Below are 15,556 nucleotides of genomic sequence, written 5' to 3'. Positions count from 1 at the left end.
TCGACAACAGTACTGCAAGTGCCTAGATGACGTTTTGTTATAGGTGATTTATTTATTTAAAAATGTATTAAATGTCAGGCTGTCTTTATAAACATTAACTTTCTAAAGAAGGCCTTGTTTTTCGAATAAAAACTTATTAAATGTCAGGCTGTCTTTGTACGTTTCTGAAGATGGCCTCTTTTTTCTTTAACAACATTGTTTTATTTTGTATTTTTGTATTATTTTGTATTGCAGCCGAAAGAAAAAGAAGAAGAAAAATAAAAATTTGTTTTGTTGTGTTTCACAAAATCCCGGACAACTGTAATTTATGTAATTGGTGCAATTACTGCGACTAAACTGGACCCTGTGCATTGCCACCTGCATCTATATTTATTATAATTAGGGGGCTGTAAACCTGTTGTTTTGTTCTGATTTTTATTATTATATTTCTCCTTGGGATTTTTCCGGCCAAAAGTGTCTGCCACACGGCAACCGCCGAACCCACGGACATGAGTGAGGGGTCGTTGGATCCGGGGCATTTCAGAGATCTTGTGGTCCAAGGTTGAGCCACATCGATCTATATTTGGAGCAGGAATAAGTGAAAAACCTTTGCAAACAAAGAATGTTGCCGTATCGCCCATACTTTTGCATGGCTCACAAAGTGAGATGAAATAAAAACAAAATATAATATGTAGATAGAAGAATGGAGGTATTATTGATAGAAGGATGGATAGCACATTTAAATAAGATAGGATAAGATGGTACTTTATTGATTCCCGTAGTGGAAATTATTCATGCATAATTATTTAAATGAAATGCAAATAATAGTTTATTTTATTTTATGTTATCTTCATTTTTATTTTATTAGATAGAAGAATTTAGCTTTTCTTTTAGATATAAGAATAGATCGAAAGATGGATCGTTCAAAGTTCAAAGTGTTTTATTTATTTAAGCGTACAGCACACAAGGTCATTCAGTACCATGAAATTCATGGGGCGTGACAGGCAACAGCTACGTAGTGAGCATAAATAGGTAAAATTACAAGGCAAATATAAGGAGGAAATAAATGTTAAAATAAGTAAAATAAGAGTCGAATATTAAAAAAATAGGAGTCGAGTTACAATAAAAAAAAGTCACAGGATAGTGCATTTAGATAAAAAGGATGGATCACTGCATATATGTATGACCGTATGTATATGTATGTGACAAATAACCTCTTGAATCTTGAATCTTGAATCGTACATTTAAATAGGAGGATAGATAGAAGGATGGGCGGGAGGGTGGACGTCGTGGTTGTGGTGTAATGCGGGTTCCAGCCGCCAGGGGCCGCCAGGGGCCCCGCAAGCTGGTTCGTGGTGGAGCTGATCAGAAACAGGAGGAGCTGGGTCTGCTCCTGCTCCTGCTTCTGCTTCTGGTTCGGGTCTGGAGTGGAGCCTGCAGGAACCAGTCGGCGTGCTGCACCCAGAGCAGGAACATGAGATAGGGAACAGGCGATTAGGACTCGGGAAGAAGAGAAACAAGAGAAAAGAAGAAAATAAAGAGTGTTTGTGTTCGGCGCGGACAGGGCGGACAAAGGACGGCAGGGCACCACAACCGCCGTGAGAGCCCCAAGTGGTGTCCGGGCCGGGCGGAGGCTCCGGACGCGGCCGGTCCGGGGGGAATGTGACCCGGTTCTGCGGGAGGGAGACGGTCTGTCCGGGAAGCGGTGCAGCCGAGCACCGAGGGGTCCAGCCGGAGAGGAACTTCTGGTCATGGGGTGAGTCCAAGTCCGGGCTCGGACCCTGGAAGTGGAAGTTCTGTTCGGATAGTTGGTTCTGGGTTCAGGACCCGGATCCCAGAGCCCAGACCCCTCTGTGCTTTAGTCTTACAGTTTGACATTAATATTGAATATTGCTGCGTTTCGGTCCATTTGCAGCTGTTCATTAGATGGTCCACTCTGAGCCTGTAGACACGGCACCGTGTTCATATTTTCACTTTTAAAACTCGAGCTGCTGACTGTGCACGGCAACACACATACACAGTAAACACAGTAGAAACTGCGGAATACACACCAGCATGTACTGTGGTGTCATCTACCCCATAGTGTAATACACGGTATTATTAAAAATAGTAAAGAAATAAAAAACTGTGTTTCCCGACTTGGTTTGGACTACGTCACACTTCTTACAATGAGCTTTCCCACGGCACATTAAAACCACTAAAACGTCACAAGTATGGCCTAATATTTCTGCTGATGGTTCCGCTGATGGTTCCATGGATCCGCTGATGATTCTGCTTATGATTCTGCTTATGATTCTGCTTATGATTCTGCTGTTAGTTCTGCTGATGGTTCTGCTGACGGTTCTGCTGATGGTTCCACTGGCTGATAGTTCTGCTGATAGTTCTGCTGATAGTTCTGCTGATAGTTCCGCTGATGGATCTGCTGTTGGTTCCGCTGATAGTTCGTTTTAGTAAAAAGCGTTTTGATCTTGCAATATAACAGTTAATTTCCATTATTTATCCACATCCACTCATACAGTTTAATATACTGTAAGAGTTGTGGAGCTTGTTGTGGAGGTTTCACCAGGGTCTAGATCTCTCTCTCTCATCACATGGACGACCTGGAAGGTGTCCGGCGTCACCTGCCTCTCGCTTTTCTCGCTCTTCCTTTGTTCCTCGATTCCTCCGTTTCCCCCGACGACTCAGTTCCTCTCTCTTCTCAGTTCTTCTGTCTCCTCCGTTCCTTTCTCTTCTTGGTTCCTCAGTTCCTCTGTCTCCTTGGTTCCTCGATTCCTCCGTCTCCTTGGTTCCTCGATTCCTCCGTCTCCTTGGTTCCTCGATTCCTCCGTCTCCTTGGTTCCTCGATTCCTCTGTCTCCTTTGTTTCTCGATTCCTCTGTCTCCTTGGTTCCTCTGTCTCCCCAGTTCCTCTATCTAGCTAGCTATGTTGGTGGACAGCATCGTACACACAGTGAAAGTTAGGATATTTCCGAACCAGAAACCGTGGGTCGATAAATCCATCCGTGGCGCTCTGAATGCTTCCACGGCCACTTATAACGACGGTCTGGTAACCGGTAATACGGACAATTAAAAAGTGGGGTCATACAAACTGCGGACGGCGGTGAAGGACGCTAAATGGACGTACATGGACACAGTGGAGCTACAGATGGAGCAACAGAACACTGGACGCTTATAGTAGGGGCTGCAGACTATTAGCAACTACAAGAGAAGCCCCTCCCCAGCCACAAGTCTCGCACCTCCCTAGCCAACGAACCGAACTCCTTTTATGTACGGTTTGAGGCTGGCAACAACACCGCTAGCTTGCCGGCTAATTGGAGTTACACCGCTGGGGATGAGCGCGCACTCTGTGTCTGAGCATTACATCAGGAGGGCTCTGATTCGTGTGAACACCAGGAAAACTGCGGGCCCAGTTGGCATATCTGGGTGAGTACTGGGCAAGGATATTCAACGCCTCCCTGGCCGAGTTGGTGGTCCCGTCCTGCTTCAAGAGGTCTTCCATCATCTCTGGGCCGAAGAACGCCTCTTCAGCCTGCTTGAATGACTACCGTCTGGTGGCCCTCACCTTGGTGGTCATGAAGTGCTTCGAGAGGCTGATTAAGGATTACATCAGCGACTCCCTCCCCCGCACCATTGACCTACTGCAGTTCATATACCGGCTAAGACAGATCCACGGATGATGCAGTCTCCCAGGTACTGCACACCACACTCACACACCTGGATGGCCGGAAGGGGGCCTATGTGAGTTCGCTGTTCATGGTTCAACCTTGAATACCATAGTCCCCACCAGACTGGCTTTCAAGCTGCAAGTCTGCAAGGAGCCTGGACTGAACACTCAGCTGTGTGCCTGGATCCTGGACTTCCTCACAGCCAGACCCCAGGTAGTAAGGGTGGGGAGGCACACGTTCAGCTCCCTCACCCTAAACACAGGATCCACAGCACTTGGTGATTATTGGGACTTCTGTTGACAGGGTGAGCAGCTTCAAGTACCTGGGTGTCCACATCATGGAGGACTTAACCTGGACTATACATACAGACACTCTGGTGAGAAAGGCAAGGCAACATCTTTACCACTTCAGGCAGCTGAAGAAATTCAGGGTCTCGGTGAGGATCCTCAAGTCCTTCTACTCTGGAGCAGTGGAGAGCATCCTGACAGGCAACATCACTGCCTGGTTTGGGAACTGTACTGCTCAGGACAGGCGGGCCCCGCAGAGGGTGGTACCTTCAGCAGAACATACCACTGGAACTACCCTCCCCTCCCTGCAGGACTTATACACCAGGGGGTGTAGTAGCAGAGTCAGCAGGATCATGAAGGATCCTCACCACCCCCACAACGGACTGTTCCAGCTGCTGCGGTCGGACAAGCGCCTCCGCAGTGACACAGTGAGAACAGAGAGACTGAGACAGAGTTTCTTACCGAAAACCATAAGAACTGTCAATGCTGAACTCACTAGTGGTCCTCACTGAGACACTCACATAGGCCCCACTGCCTTACTGTACTGTATGTTGCATACTGTACTGAATTCTGTATCACTGTACTGGGTTACTGCATACTGCGCAGTATTGCTGTTCTGTTCGGCGTTACTGTATTGCTGTGCCATACTTTTGTATTGTACTTGTCCGGTATTGTACTGTATATCTCTACACACACTACCTCACTTTATTCAAATGCCACTTTACTGAACATATCTGAATATACAAAATTGCCTATTCCATATACATAAGTCTATTCCATTAATTTATATTTTGTACCCCCAATCAGTATATTACCTTATGAGTATATTACCTCTCGGTCTCCTTGGTTCCTCTGTCTCCTCAGTTCCCCGGTCTCCTATTCCTCCCGTCTCCTCGGTTCCTCTGTCTCATTCATTCCTTGGTCCTCCATCGCCTTTGTTCCTCTGTCTCCTTCATTCCCTCGTTCCTCTGTCTCCTGGGTTCCTCAGTTCCTTTGTCTCCTCGGCTCCTCAGTTCCTCTGTCTCCCTGGTTCCTTTGTCACCTCGTTTCCTCAGTTCGTGTAACTTTTTGGTTTCTCTGTCTCCTCGGTTCCTTTGTCTCCTCGTTCCTCAGTTCCTCTGTCTCCTCGGATCCTCTGTCTTCTCGGTTCCTTTGTCTACTCGGTTCTTCTATCTTCTTGGTTCCTCTGTCTCCTCGGTTCCTTTGACTCCTGGGTTCCTCAGTTCCTCTGTCTTCTCACTTTCTTTGTCTCCTTGGTTCCTCAGTTTCTTTGTCTCCTTGGTTGCTTTGTCTACTCGGTTCCTCAGTTCCTATGTCTCTCTGGTTCCTTTGTTTCCTCGGTTCCTCGGTTCCTCTATCTTCTTGGTTCCTCTGTCTCCTCGGTTCCTCAGTTCCTTTGACTCCTCGGTTCCTCTATCTTCTTGGTTTCTCTGTTTATTCAGTTCCTCTATCTTCTTGGTTCTTCTGTCTCCTCGGTTCCTCAGTTTCTCTGTCTCCTCGGTTCCTTTGTCTCCTCGGTTCCTCAGTTACTCTCTCTCCTTGGTTCCTCTCTCTCCTTGGTTCCTTTGTCTCCCCGGTTCCTTTGTCTCCTCTGTCTCCTCTGTCTCCTCGGTTCCTCTGTCTCCTCGGTTCCTCTGTCTCCTCGAGGCAGATAAGAAAATAAAACCGCCGGCGACGAACAAGCCATGTTGCCTCGTTGAATTATAGATGTGATCGGATCCCGTCTGCTAGGCCAAACGTCTCCAGACGGGATCCGATCCCAAAACTTGCTCGGTTCTACTCGCATCGCTTACCAACACACACATAATTTATTTAACGAACCGAGACCCCGGTGCCATGGGATCCGAGGCCACAGGCCAAAAGCCCCTCAGCCCCCAGAACCACCAGAACTACATGTTTATGTGTTGTTTCTTTTATAGTCAAATTGTGGGTTTCGGCGAAAATTGCTACAAGAAGTCAACAAAACAAAAAAACAGTCAACAAAAAAATTTCTTTTGTCAACTACTACATTGAAGAAGCATCGTGTGGCATTACTGCTTATGCATCAGAATCACCGAAACAACTGTAAGTATTTCAGTAGAATCTAGTACGCTTGATTTGGAAATATTGTGCAGATTATGCATTAAGATTAAACTGGACAAGTTTTAGCTCAACTTTTATTATCAAGCACACACACACACACACACACACACACACACACACACACACACACACACACACACACACCACAACACATGCATTACGTGCAGCTACCACCGACACATGCAGGCCGTGAAATGTCTTTTCCGCATTTTTCCCCATCAAGGCTTGTCCTTCCTCCAGGGGGCAGGCCAGGAAGGGTGGGCACTGTGCCTAAAGGTGGCACATTACTTAATGCAATTGCAATTTCATGGTGGGACTGTTTTATGTAAGAAAAAACTATTGCATGCACTGCCTGTGTCTCTAATTCATGCTTTTATTTTGATACTTGATGCAAGGGCTTGGTATCGCAAACCTGTTCTGATTTGGAATCAAACTGGTTTTGATTTGGGTCCGATAAACCCCCACACTAACAATTCCTCTTTTCCTTGTTGACTTTTCAATTCCTCTTTTCGCTGATAATTCTCTTTTTGTCCCTTCTGGGTTTCCGTCAGTTGCAACTAGATGTGGAACTTGATGTGATGCGTTGCCACAAATCAGTAAAATGCAAAGTCACTAAAAATAACAATTTATATTTTAGACAAAAAGAATAGTAATTACGAATAAAGATCTGTTTGACAAGAATGAACCACAACTGTTTGATTCCAGTGATATTCTGCCCTGCGCAACTGAGGTTTCACTGAAAGTTTCTTCTGACTGTGTTTCCTTTGGCTGCTGCAGCGTGGAGGAGCTGTCTGAGCTGTGATGTATCCTCTGCAGAGAGACAGGTACAATGTCTGACTTACCTCCTTCAGTGTCTGTGTCTTGCAGAGAGACAGTCTGTCTTACCCCCTCACTGTTTGTCTGTTTGTCTCTTCTGCAGGGAGACATGTACTGCCATCTGTCTCACCCCCTCATTGCCGGTCTATTCACCCCTCCATTGCTGGATATCAATGTGCATATGTCCCATACTTTGAGTTCAGAGCTGGAACTCCTTCTTCCAAACTATTTTATTTTATTTATATACTTGTTTTTAATATTTAATACATTTCTGCCTGACCAAAACAAAGTTTATTTTAATTTAATGGAAACTACATCACACATTTACTCTCCCTATACAAACCTTCTGAGTTTCACTCAGAGATAGAAAATCCATGTTCAGGAAGTAAAACTCCACTCCAGGAAACTCTCTGGACCTGGAATTATCCTCCTCTGGTCTCTGATGTTGAACAGATGAACAGACTTTGAAATTTGGTGTCCAATGCTGTAGAATGTTTTGATACGATCAATACAATGTGATCGATACCCATTCCTCCAGCATCCTCAATGTACGCTTCATCAGGTCCATCCATCCACCTGCTGCAGGGAGGCTCTGCTGTGGGTGTTAAACCAAAACCCCCTAATTTCTGTCCCTCATATGGCTTGATCAGACTGATCACACGTTCCTTATTTCATCCAATAGGTTCATCACATTTACCTCCCGTACGATGAGGTCACAGCGAGCCGACCAATCAGGCGCGTTCATCTCCGTGTTAACAGAATATTCGACTAGTGTTCCATTCATATGATGAGGGTTTCAGGAGGTGGAATCAGTCTACCTGTTTAGTGATGTGACTCTGAAACACATTACATGCATAGAAAAGTTTACAGGATTTCATTTTGAGTCATGTGAGTAAAAAACCAGGATCATGGTTTGATCTGCACTGAACATCCATTTTGCTTTAAAGCTCAAGCTGTTCAGTATTTGTCTTCTCCTCACATCTTCAGTTTGAAAAGAAGGAAGTTCAAAGGGAGAGATGTTAAGAAACATTCATAAGGTTCTTGGTGTGTGTGTGTGTGTGTGTGTGTGTGTGTGTGTGTGTGTGTGTGTGTGTGTGTGTGTGTGTTCGTGCGCTGTCGTCCTTGCGTGTTGTTCTGGTATGTGGCACACAGTGTCAAGTTACTGCAAAGGATGTGTGTGTGTGCGCCTGTGTGTGTGGATTTTAGGCTTTCTAAACAACCCAACGTATCTTTGTGAAGGTTGTTAGACTGAACTTTAATCGTCTCTCCAGCAAAGTGTTAAAGCAGCAGAATAAACAGGAAACAAACACAGGGAAACACCTCAACGCCGTATTACTTTACAGTAACGTGATCCCTCCTGCGTTGCCATGGTGATCGTTGTCTACAGCCACAGGGTGAACAGTTTCTCCTCTGGAGGCTTTGGATGCTTTCTGAGCTGAGATCCATAGCGTTTCACTTTGTGTGTTGCTAAAAGGCACTTCAACAGGTCAGAGGCTTTTTGTCTGTATGTCTCAACTGGGAATCAACCAAGCAGCCCTCCTGCTGCCTGGAGGACATTGAATAATTAATAGTTTTAGTTTTATAATGAAGTAGATCTGAGCAGCGAGCGTTGTTGCGTAACATACCTCGCTTAGCGCGCGTGTGTGTTGGGGTGAGAGTCATTTCGCAGATCATTGACTCGCTGTGCTGAATGGGCAACCAAGCTTAAGAAGGACATGATCAGCGCACACACCATCCAGTGTGTGTATGTGTGTGTGCAGCTACACGGTCATTGAGGCAGAAAATGCACATGGTGAAGCTTAGAGGTTTGAGAGAGTGATGCTGAGAACATCCCCGTTACTCACTCTGCTTTATTTGTGTTGTTTAATAAGGAAATTCAGTAAAATAAAATACATCTTAAATTAACACTAACTCCTTTATTTTCTTTTTTTAGAGGTCTCCATTACGTGCAAATTGCGCCCCTATCGCTCCCTCAGAGGACACACAGAGGAACCGAAACCTACTTATATCATATTATCTTATTATTTTTGAGGGCTTTAATGCTTGATCAGAATGACAGATGAATAGATCTGGGCCTATTTTTTTTTTTTTTCTTCTTTTTGTCCGAAAAGAAAATGTAGATTGGGGCTATTGGAAAGACTTTTTATGAACTAATCCCATTTGTCCCTATTTGCTTTTAATATACTTTTCACATTTTACACGTTTACAAATAACAGACAGTTTGTATGAACCAGACTTTATCAATAGTGAAAAGTTTTTATTTTATTTTTTCTTTAACCTGTGCTGTCAGCATGCTAGGCATACAACACAATATTTGTATTCCATTGCATCGAGGACAGAATTAGTCTACAAGTGTTCAAGTGCACAAGAGTTCAACTTCTTAACCTGCAATGCAACTCTTTATTCATTCTTTAATCGTCTGTCACAAAACTCTGTCCTGTGCATGTACATGCATGTATCGACAAAACAGAGTTAATTAAGTCCAGGAAAATTGGAACAACGAGGTGTGCGTGTGTGCGTGCGTGCGTCCGTCCGTCCATCCATCCACCGGTGAGTGCACAGGACTTGTCCAAATTAGTTCTGGTGTATGAGGTCGGAATTATATCGTAGCGCCTCCAAGAGGCAGAAAAGGCCCCGCAGCTGTATAGACACTCCACGACCACAAGAAAGCCCCGAGCACCACGCCCTGCAGCCACAGAAGACCCCCCAGCCCCCAGGGCAGCCGGTAACCCGTTGAGCAACACCCATGCACGGGCCGAGGAGCATAAACCAGTCCCAGAGAGCACAAGCCAGCTGGGCCCCCATGCGCACCAACCCCGCCATTCCGCAACAGGCAATGTGCCCCACCCGCACCTAGTGGTGCAACCACCACCGCAGCAGGCCAGAAACCACCAGGCGCAAGCCACCAGGACCCGAACCCAGCCAGCAGGGAGCCCAGCCAGTCACCCGCCAGTCAACCACTCCCCCACACCAACCCACTAGTGCCCCGCCACCCCGGAAACCCCAGTAGGCAATGTGTGCTGTTGATAATTGCAGTTAAAATTGCAGGGCGTGGGGTTGCGAGTCCTCCAAGCAGGATGAATCCGAATGTCTCCCACCCCTCCTGTCCCGCAGACCCTGGCCTGGTGGAGTGTTGCTTGGAGTAAGATTTGCGCGAGAGTGTATGTTCTAAGCTAATATGAGTGGTATTAAAATTGCAGGGCAGACGTGAAGCATGCCAGGGCAGGAGCATGACGGGCAAGATCGCACCATCTCACCACATCCCCGCCCACATAGCTTACACCCCACCCGTCCCGCAAACCTTAGGCCTATTGTGTGGTGTATGTACTGAGTTTGAGATAGTGAAAACTTTACGATCCACCTCTTTTTTTTGATTGGCTAATCGGCCATTATGTGACATTGACTAAGCGCCGCTGCTGTTTGGCTCGTGTCGCACTAGAGAGGGAAGCGGCGGCTTGGCGGATTGTAAGCTGTGCTCTCCAAACGATAATGTTTAGTGAAGGTGCGTGTGGCAGTTTCAGAGCACCGGAGGGCAGCTGAGAGAGAGAGAGAGAGAGAGAGAGAGAGAATTTTAATGATTTTGTAATTGATTGATAATCATACTGTATCGTTATAATCCATATTTAAATATTCACACTTGGTTTCACCATTTCTGATTAAGTCAGTGCATCAGGAGAACTAATTTTCATTGGTATGAGTTTCTAAACATACCACGCTTATTTAATTAAAAATTGTTCACATGAGGCAACCAAATCTACTTGCCCGGGGCAACTGTTATTACCGGGTGCTGCCATTTGCATGCATGGTCATTATCTATTGAATTGGTCTGAGTTTCACATGATTTTTAATTTAGCATTGTGGACAATGTCTGAATTCAGGACTTTGGTTCCCTGTTTAGAGCGACAGAACACAAGTCTTGGCTATAATATATCATAATATAATGTCATTCATCTCTCTGCATTTTACATTGTGAAATAAAAACATTGTCCTATCCTCAAATTGGATTTTATATTAGTTGGCATTTTGTTTTCACTGTGGGGAGTTTGGTGTTTGTCTAAATGATTGATGATGAGACCATATGACCTAAAAGGTATCCTGATATGAGGTCTGAATATTTGAACAATTGTTGTTTGAAAACGAGTGTGAAAATAATTTTTTTAAAGGAATGATTTAAAAGGGTCTAATGAGTCTGAAGAGCAGCCGACTCGCTGGTTCTTTACAGTGGAATTTCCGATTCCTTCCAGCCCGGATCCATAAGCAGACCTGAAGCTCCAAAACCTGGACCTCACAGACCTGTAAGGACCTGATTTTCTTTTCACAGAACTGACTCCTGCAGCCAGTGAGCCTGCGTTTGGATTGAGTTTGTTCTGACGGTGTAATTACGGTTGCTATGAAATAGATTGGTTGCTGCGGTGGGCAGCAACTTTTTCCAATTTATTCGGTTTTCATTCTGATAATTTTAATCTGATATGTAGTGGTCACTGCACAAAAACTACAGCTAGGCAGGCTAGTGACCAGTGCCGGCCGGTGGACCTTTGACCGACCACATGGCGACCAGTGTGTGTTGGTTTGATGTCCACTGCAGCACGTCAATACACAGCCGAATGGCACCAGAATAACTGCTGCTTTTACCCAGCAGGAAAACTGCAGCAGGAAAACAAACTTGTGCTGTTAGAGGAGCCAGAACCAACATAACCATTTTCATTTTCATGTACAAGGAATTTGTCTGGGTCTAAGTTGGTGCATTGATGAACGATGACACAGACAAGTAGCACAAAGAAAGCTTAAACAAAACAAATGTTATAAACATACAGAATGTGATCTGTGCTCAAGATAATTTAAGGCATATTGCAGGGACTACGTGGCAGCATGGTTGCTGGATATAGACTCCACCTGAAGGTCATTGAGCTGGACAAGCTGCAGGTTTTAGGGAACATTCGTAACGTTGTATTTCTATCTGGTTCAAACCAGCAGCAGGAGTCTGCAGCAGGTCATCTTCAGAAACTGAGCACTTTATGCTTGTGATGCTGTAATGATATTTACTAAGTTTGTGTTTATTTTTATTTCAAGGACTTTATAGCTCAAGTGACTGCATAAAACAGTCCTGGTTTTAGTTGTTGTGTTTATTAGTGAGGAGCAGTGTTATCTGGGTTAACGTCTCCATCACCAGCCCTTTGTTCCTGATCACGTGGTGGATGCTAATGAGTGGCTTCATTCTGGGGAGGGTGTGGATGTACACATGACCTGGAAAGAGGAAGAATAACAACAGGCCTCCACCGCCCCTTGGTGGACGGTGTCTGGGCGGTGGACATGGATCGCTAAGAAAGGAGCTCAAACTCAGAAACAGAGCAGAAACCAGAGCAGATGGACCAGGGCTGCTCCACTGGCAGCCAAATTTTGTCCTTGCATCAATGTAGATTTGGTCCTTTGAATAGGACAGAAGGTTTCACAGTGAACTAAAAGGAAGAAAAAAACACAGAGATTGGACAATTGGTTATCAACTAAACCTGACAAAATGTCATCCAATAAAAAGAGGCAGTTTTTCCCTGGAGCACCACCCACTACGGCCTTAAACGGTTAAACAAATATACAGACAGACAGACAGGTTAACAGACAGACAGACAGACAGACAGATTAATAGACAGACAGGCGGCTGGAGGGATGAGCTGTCAGTCGTCTCATTAAGATCAGTGTGTGATGGCTGCAGCTGATTGACATTACCGGCGTCATGGAGTCGGATAATAAGTTAATTAAAACCATTTAATAACCTTCCTCCACAGTCAGTGAATTATGATGTTGTTTGCTATGCTGTAGTAACCATGGTAACCTTGAAAGCCGTCTTACATTAGCTCATCACTATCCTGGTTATTCATACTGGGAGCTGGCCGGTGCAACCGGCTGCAGCACCCCAGGAGAAATGGGAATTTGCAGGGACCCTCCGACTGAGTATTGCCATGAAATCTAGCTGTCCGTTTGATCCCTGATCGCGTCTCGCTGCCCTTCCACTTGTAAACGGCTGTTCTGCTGCACTTCAGTTTCTACCGACCTCTTTCATGCTCTGATTTGATTCTATATCCATATATTGACGTTTTATTCATAATGACAATCGCTACCAACCATTGGCACTTCGGTTTACTCAAAAGTCAAAACTGGCGAAACATGAGAGATTCGGCAACCGTTTGTCAGCCTTGGCAACCAAAAGCAGGAGCATGGTTGCCAACTTCGCAACCACTTCCAAACGGTTGTACAGGGCCAATACAACCAGTACGGCTGGCCTCAGAATGGAACACACTGGAAGGGAGCATTATGGGAAACCACTCTGTTGCTGATGTAACCCAGTAGAGAATTGGGCCCTGTAGGGTTATTTTATTTCTAATATTATTTTGCGTTTGTTTATTTTCAATATTACTGTCTGTTTTTGCTTAAACAACCTATCAGTCTGAGTTATCTCACTCAAACTGGTTCTTATTGGTTATATCAACCAACGTAGACTTCTGATTGGAGAAGGGAAATAAGTTCCACCCTCCACGTTTGGAGATGAGGAAGCAACACAAGCAGACGAGTGCTACTCGAATTATAAAATAGTTAAATTAGAACAATTGGTAGTGGAAAACTTGGGGCGAACACTAAGCATACCCGGAGACGACACTTAATGTGAAGTTAGGCATGAGCCGAGGACCTGCGAGGAGTTAAGGCGGCACATTTCTGCATGTTGGCAGCATCTTGGCTAGGTTTTGAGATTCCCTGGAAATACCCTTAGATTTTGAATTTACGATTTTGGATTGACTTTAAAGAAGCCGATCACTTCCTTACCCTGAGGAGCGGGACCAAGAACACCTGTTGCAGAGGAGGAAACCCCCCATTCCTTCATTCTCATCACCAGTGTGGGAGGACCGTTTAAGCCATACCTTACTACTTGACTTTTGACAAACCTCAGAGCACTTTGAGCTGAAACTGACTTTACTTAAGCCTGTCTGACTGAAACTAGCTGGCTGACCATAACAAAGGAACAACGTTGAACTTCAAGGAATCTTGAACTCTATTACACGTCAAAGACATTTTTTTCCATTGCAAGTGAAATGTGTTCAGTTCCCCATTTCCTGGGGTTCATGTTATGTGTTTAAATTGAGAAGCACTGCTAAACAGTTATTGTTGCACTGAATGCCTTAAGTACCTTATCCACCTGTTAGTTAACAGTAGAGTGCCGATTTAGAGAGGAAACTATATATATATATATATATATATATATATATATATATATATATATATATATATATATATATATATATATATATTGAAATAGTGGACTGAGCGTAGTGTTCTCGCTCAATGTCACTCCGAAGAGATAAGTCAGTCTGGTAAACTACTCGTACTATTTAATCAGATGAATTGTTGGAATATTCAGCCAAGGACACACTCCATGGCTAGATATTATAAAAGGGTATGGACGTATCTGTGTATTTAGACAGTCTTGCCCTCTGCAGAGACAAACTCAGATCTTTTTATAATAAATTATCTTAAATTAAAGAACCTCTTCTCCAGGGTCACGAACAAGATTGGAAAAAGAGCAAAAAGGAGGACATTCCTGCGCCTTGTGGCAATTATTTGGCAACATAATAGCATACATAGTCAGAATATAACATACAAGTTAACAGTTGTATTTTAAAACCATTTATTTACATAATAAACATCTAGCTATTTGTACTCGGATGTCAAAAATAGTCTGAAAAATCTACCAAGAAGTATGGAAATTTGAGTGTGTGTATGAATGTATGCATGTGTGTATATATATATTATATTCTCTGTATGAATACTGCATGGACACGCGCTTATAAACAGAGTGGATTCAAACAATCAATATATGCCATGGTGCAGAAAGATGCAACTGTGGTTGGAACAGTTTTATTGTGTGTATGCCCGTGAATCCTCCTCCAGAACGATTAACAGATCACGCCTTTATGTTTATTCTCACAGCTGGCCTGAAAAACAGCAATCCAACCCTCCGTCCATTTGAGAAAATGAGTTTTTTCTACATAATTGTGCTGTTTCCTGAAGCGTTGTACGGTCAGCGGAAGGCTGTTGGATGTGCTTATTGGAAGGAAGCAATTCCATGTGCTATTTGGAGGACATTTGAACATTTTAACCCCAAACCCTGAAACACCAGCGATGTCATCCAGAGCAGCCGAGAGCCGCCTTTACACGAGCGATGCAGACGATTCGATCGCCGTAGCTCGCAACTGTTTCACAGAGTCTGGAACCGGATTCACAGTCTGCATTCACAGGGCGTGGATCTGGATTCACAGAGTTCAAGTTCAAGTTCTGTTTCTTCTTGTCGCAGGGAGCAGCCGATCTTCAGTGCCAAAGCGCACGTCTTCCAGATCGACCCGGCGACTAAGCGCAACTGGCTTCCCGCCAGCAAACATGCTGTCACCGTGTCGTTCTTCTACGACGCTAACCGCAACGTCTACCGCATCATCAGCGTGGGCGGGACCAAGGTGGGACACGGCCACACTGCCTTTTTAATCCTTTATTTGCATTATATTGCCTTTTTATGATTTTTAAGTGTTTTCTATTCTGTGCATCATCGTGTATTGGATTTGAAACTTTTGAATTGAATAGTTTAAAGGGGCTATAGAAATGATAAAAAGTATAAAGGAAAGTATAAAGGTTCTGGTTCTTTTGGGGGTGCTGGAGGCAGAGCAAACTAACATCGTGGTGCAGGCGTGTG

The 15,556-nt window shown here is 44.5% G+C and overlaps 1 protein-coding gene across 1 annotated transcript in view; it reads left to right on the top strand.

Annotated features, from left to right (window-relative positions):
* The first annotated feature begins 1,376 nt into the window (after positions 1 to 1,376).
* The window catches only part of homer3b (homer scaffold protein 3b), a 38,085-nt gene continuing 23,905 nt past the window's right edge, over positions 1,377 to 15,556 (top strand). Inside the window, exons 1-3 of the mRNA XM_080008188.1 lie at positions 1,377 to 1,735; positions 6,790 to 6,836; positions 15,167 to 15,323. Coding sequence (XP_079864314.1) covers positions 6,814 to 6,836; positions 15,167 to 15,323 — 180 coding nt within the window. The 5' untranslated portion in view covers positions 1,377 to 1,735; positions 6,790 to 6,813. The remainder of the gene's footprint in view (positions 1,736 to 6,789; positions 6,837 to 15,166; positions 15,324 to 15,556) is intronic.

The sequence above is a fragment of the Zeus faber genome (genome assembly GCF_960531495.2).
Source record: "Zeus faber genome assembly, chromosome: 1".
In the NCBI taxonomy this organism is placed as follows: domain Eukaryota; kingdom Metazoa; phylum Chordata; class Actinopteri; order Zeiformes; family Zeidae; genus Zeus; species Zeus faber.
This window is presented reverse-complemented; position numbering and strand designations above follow the sequence as displayed.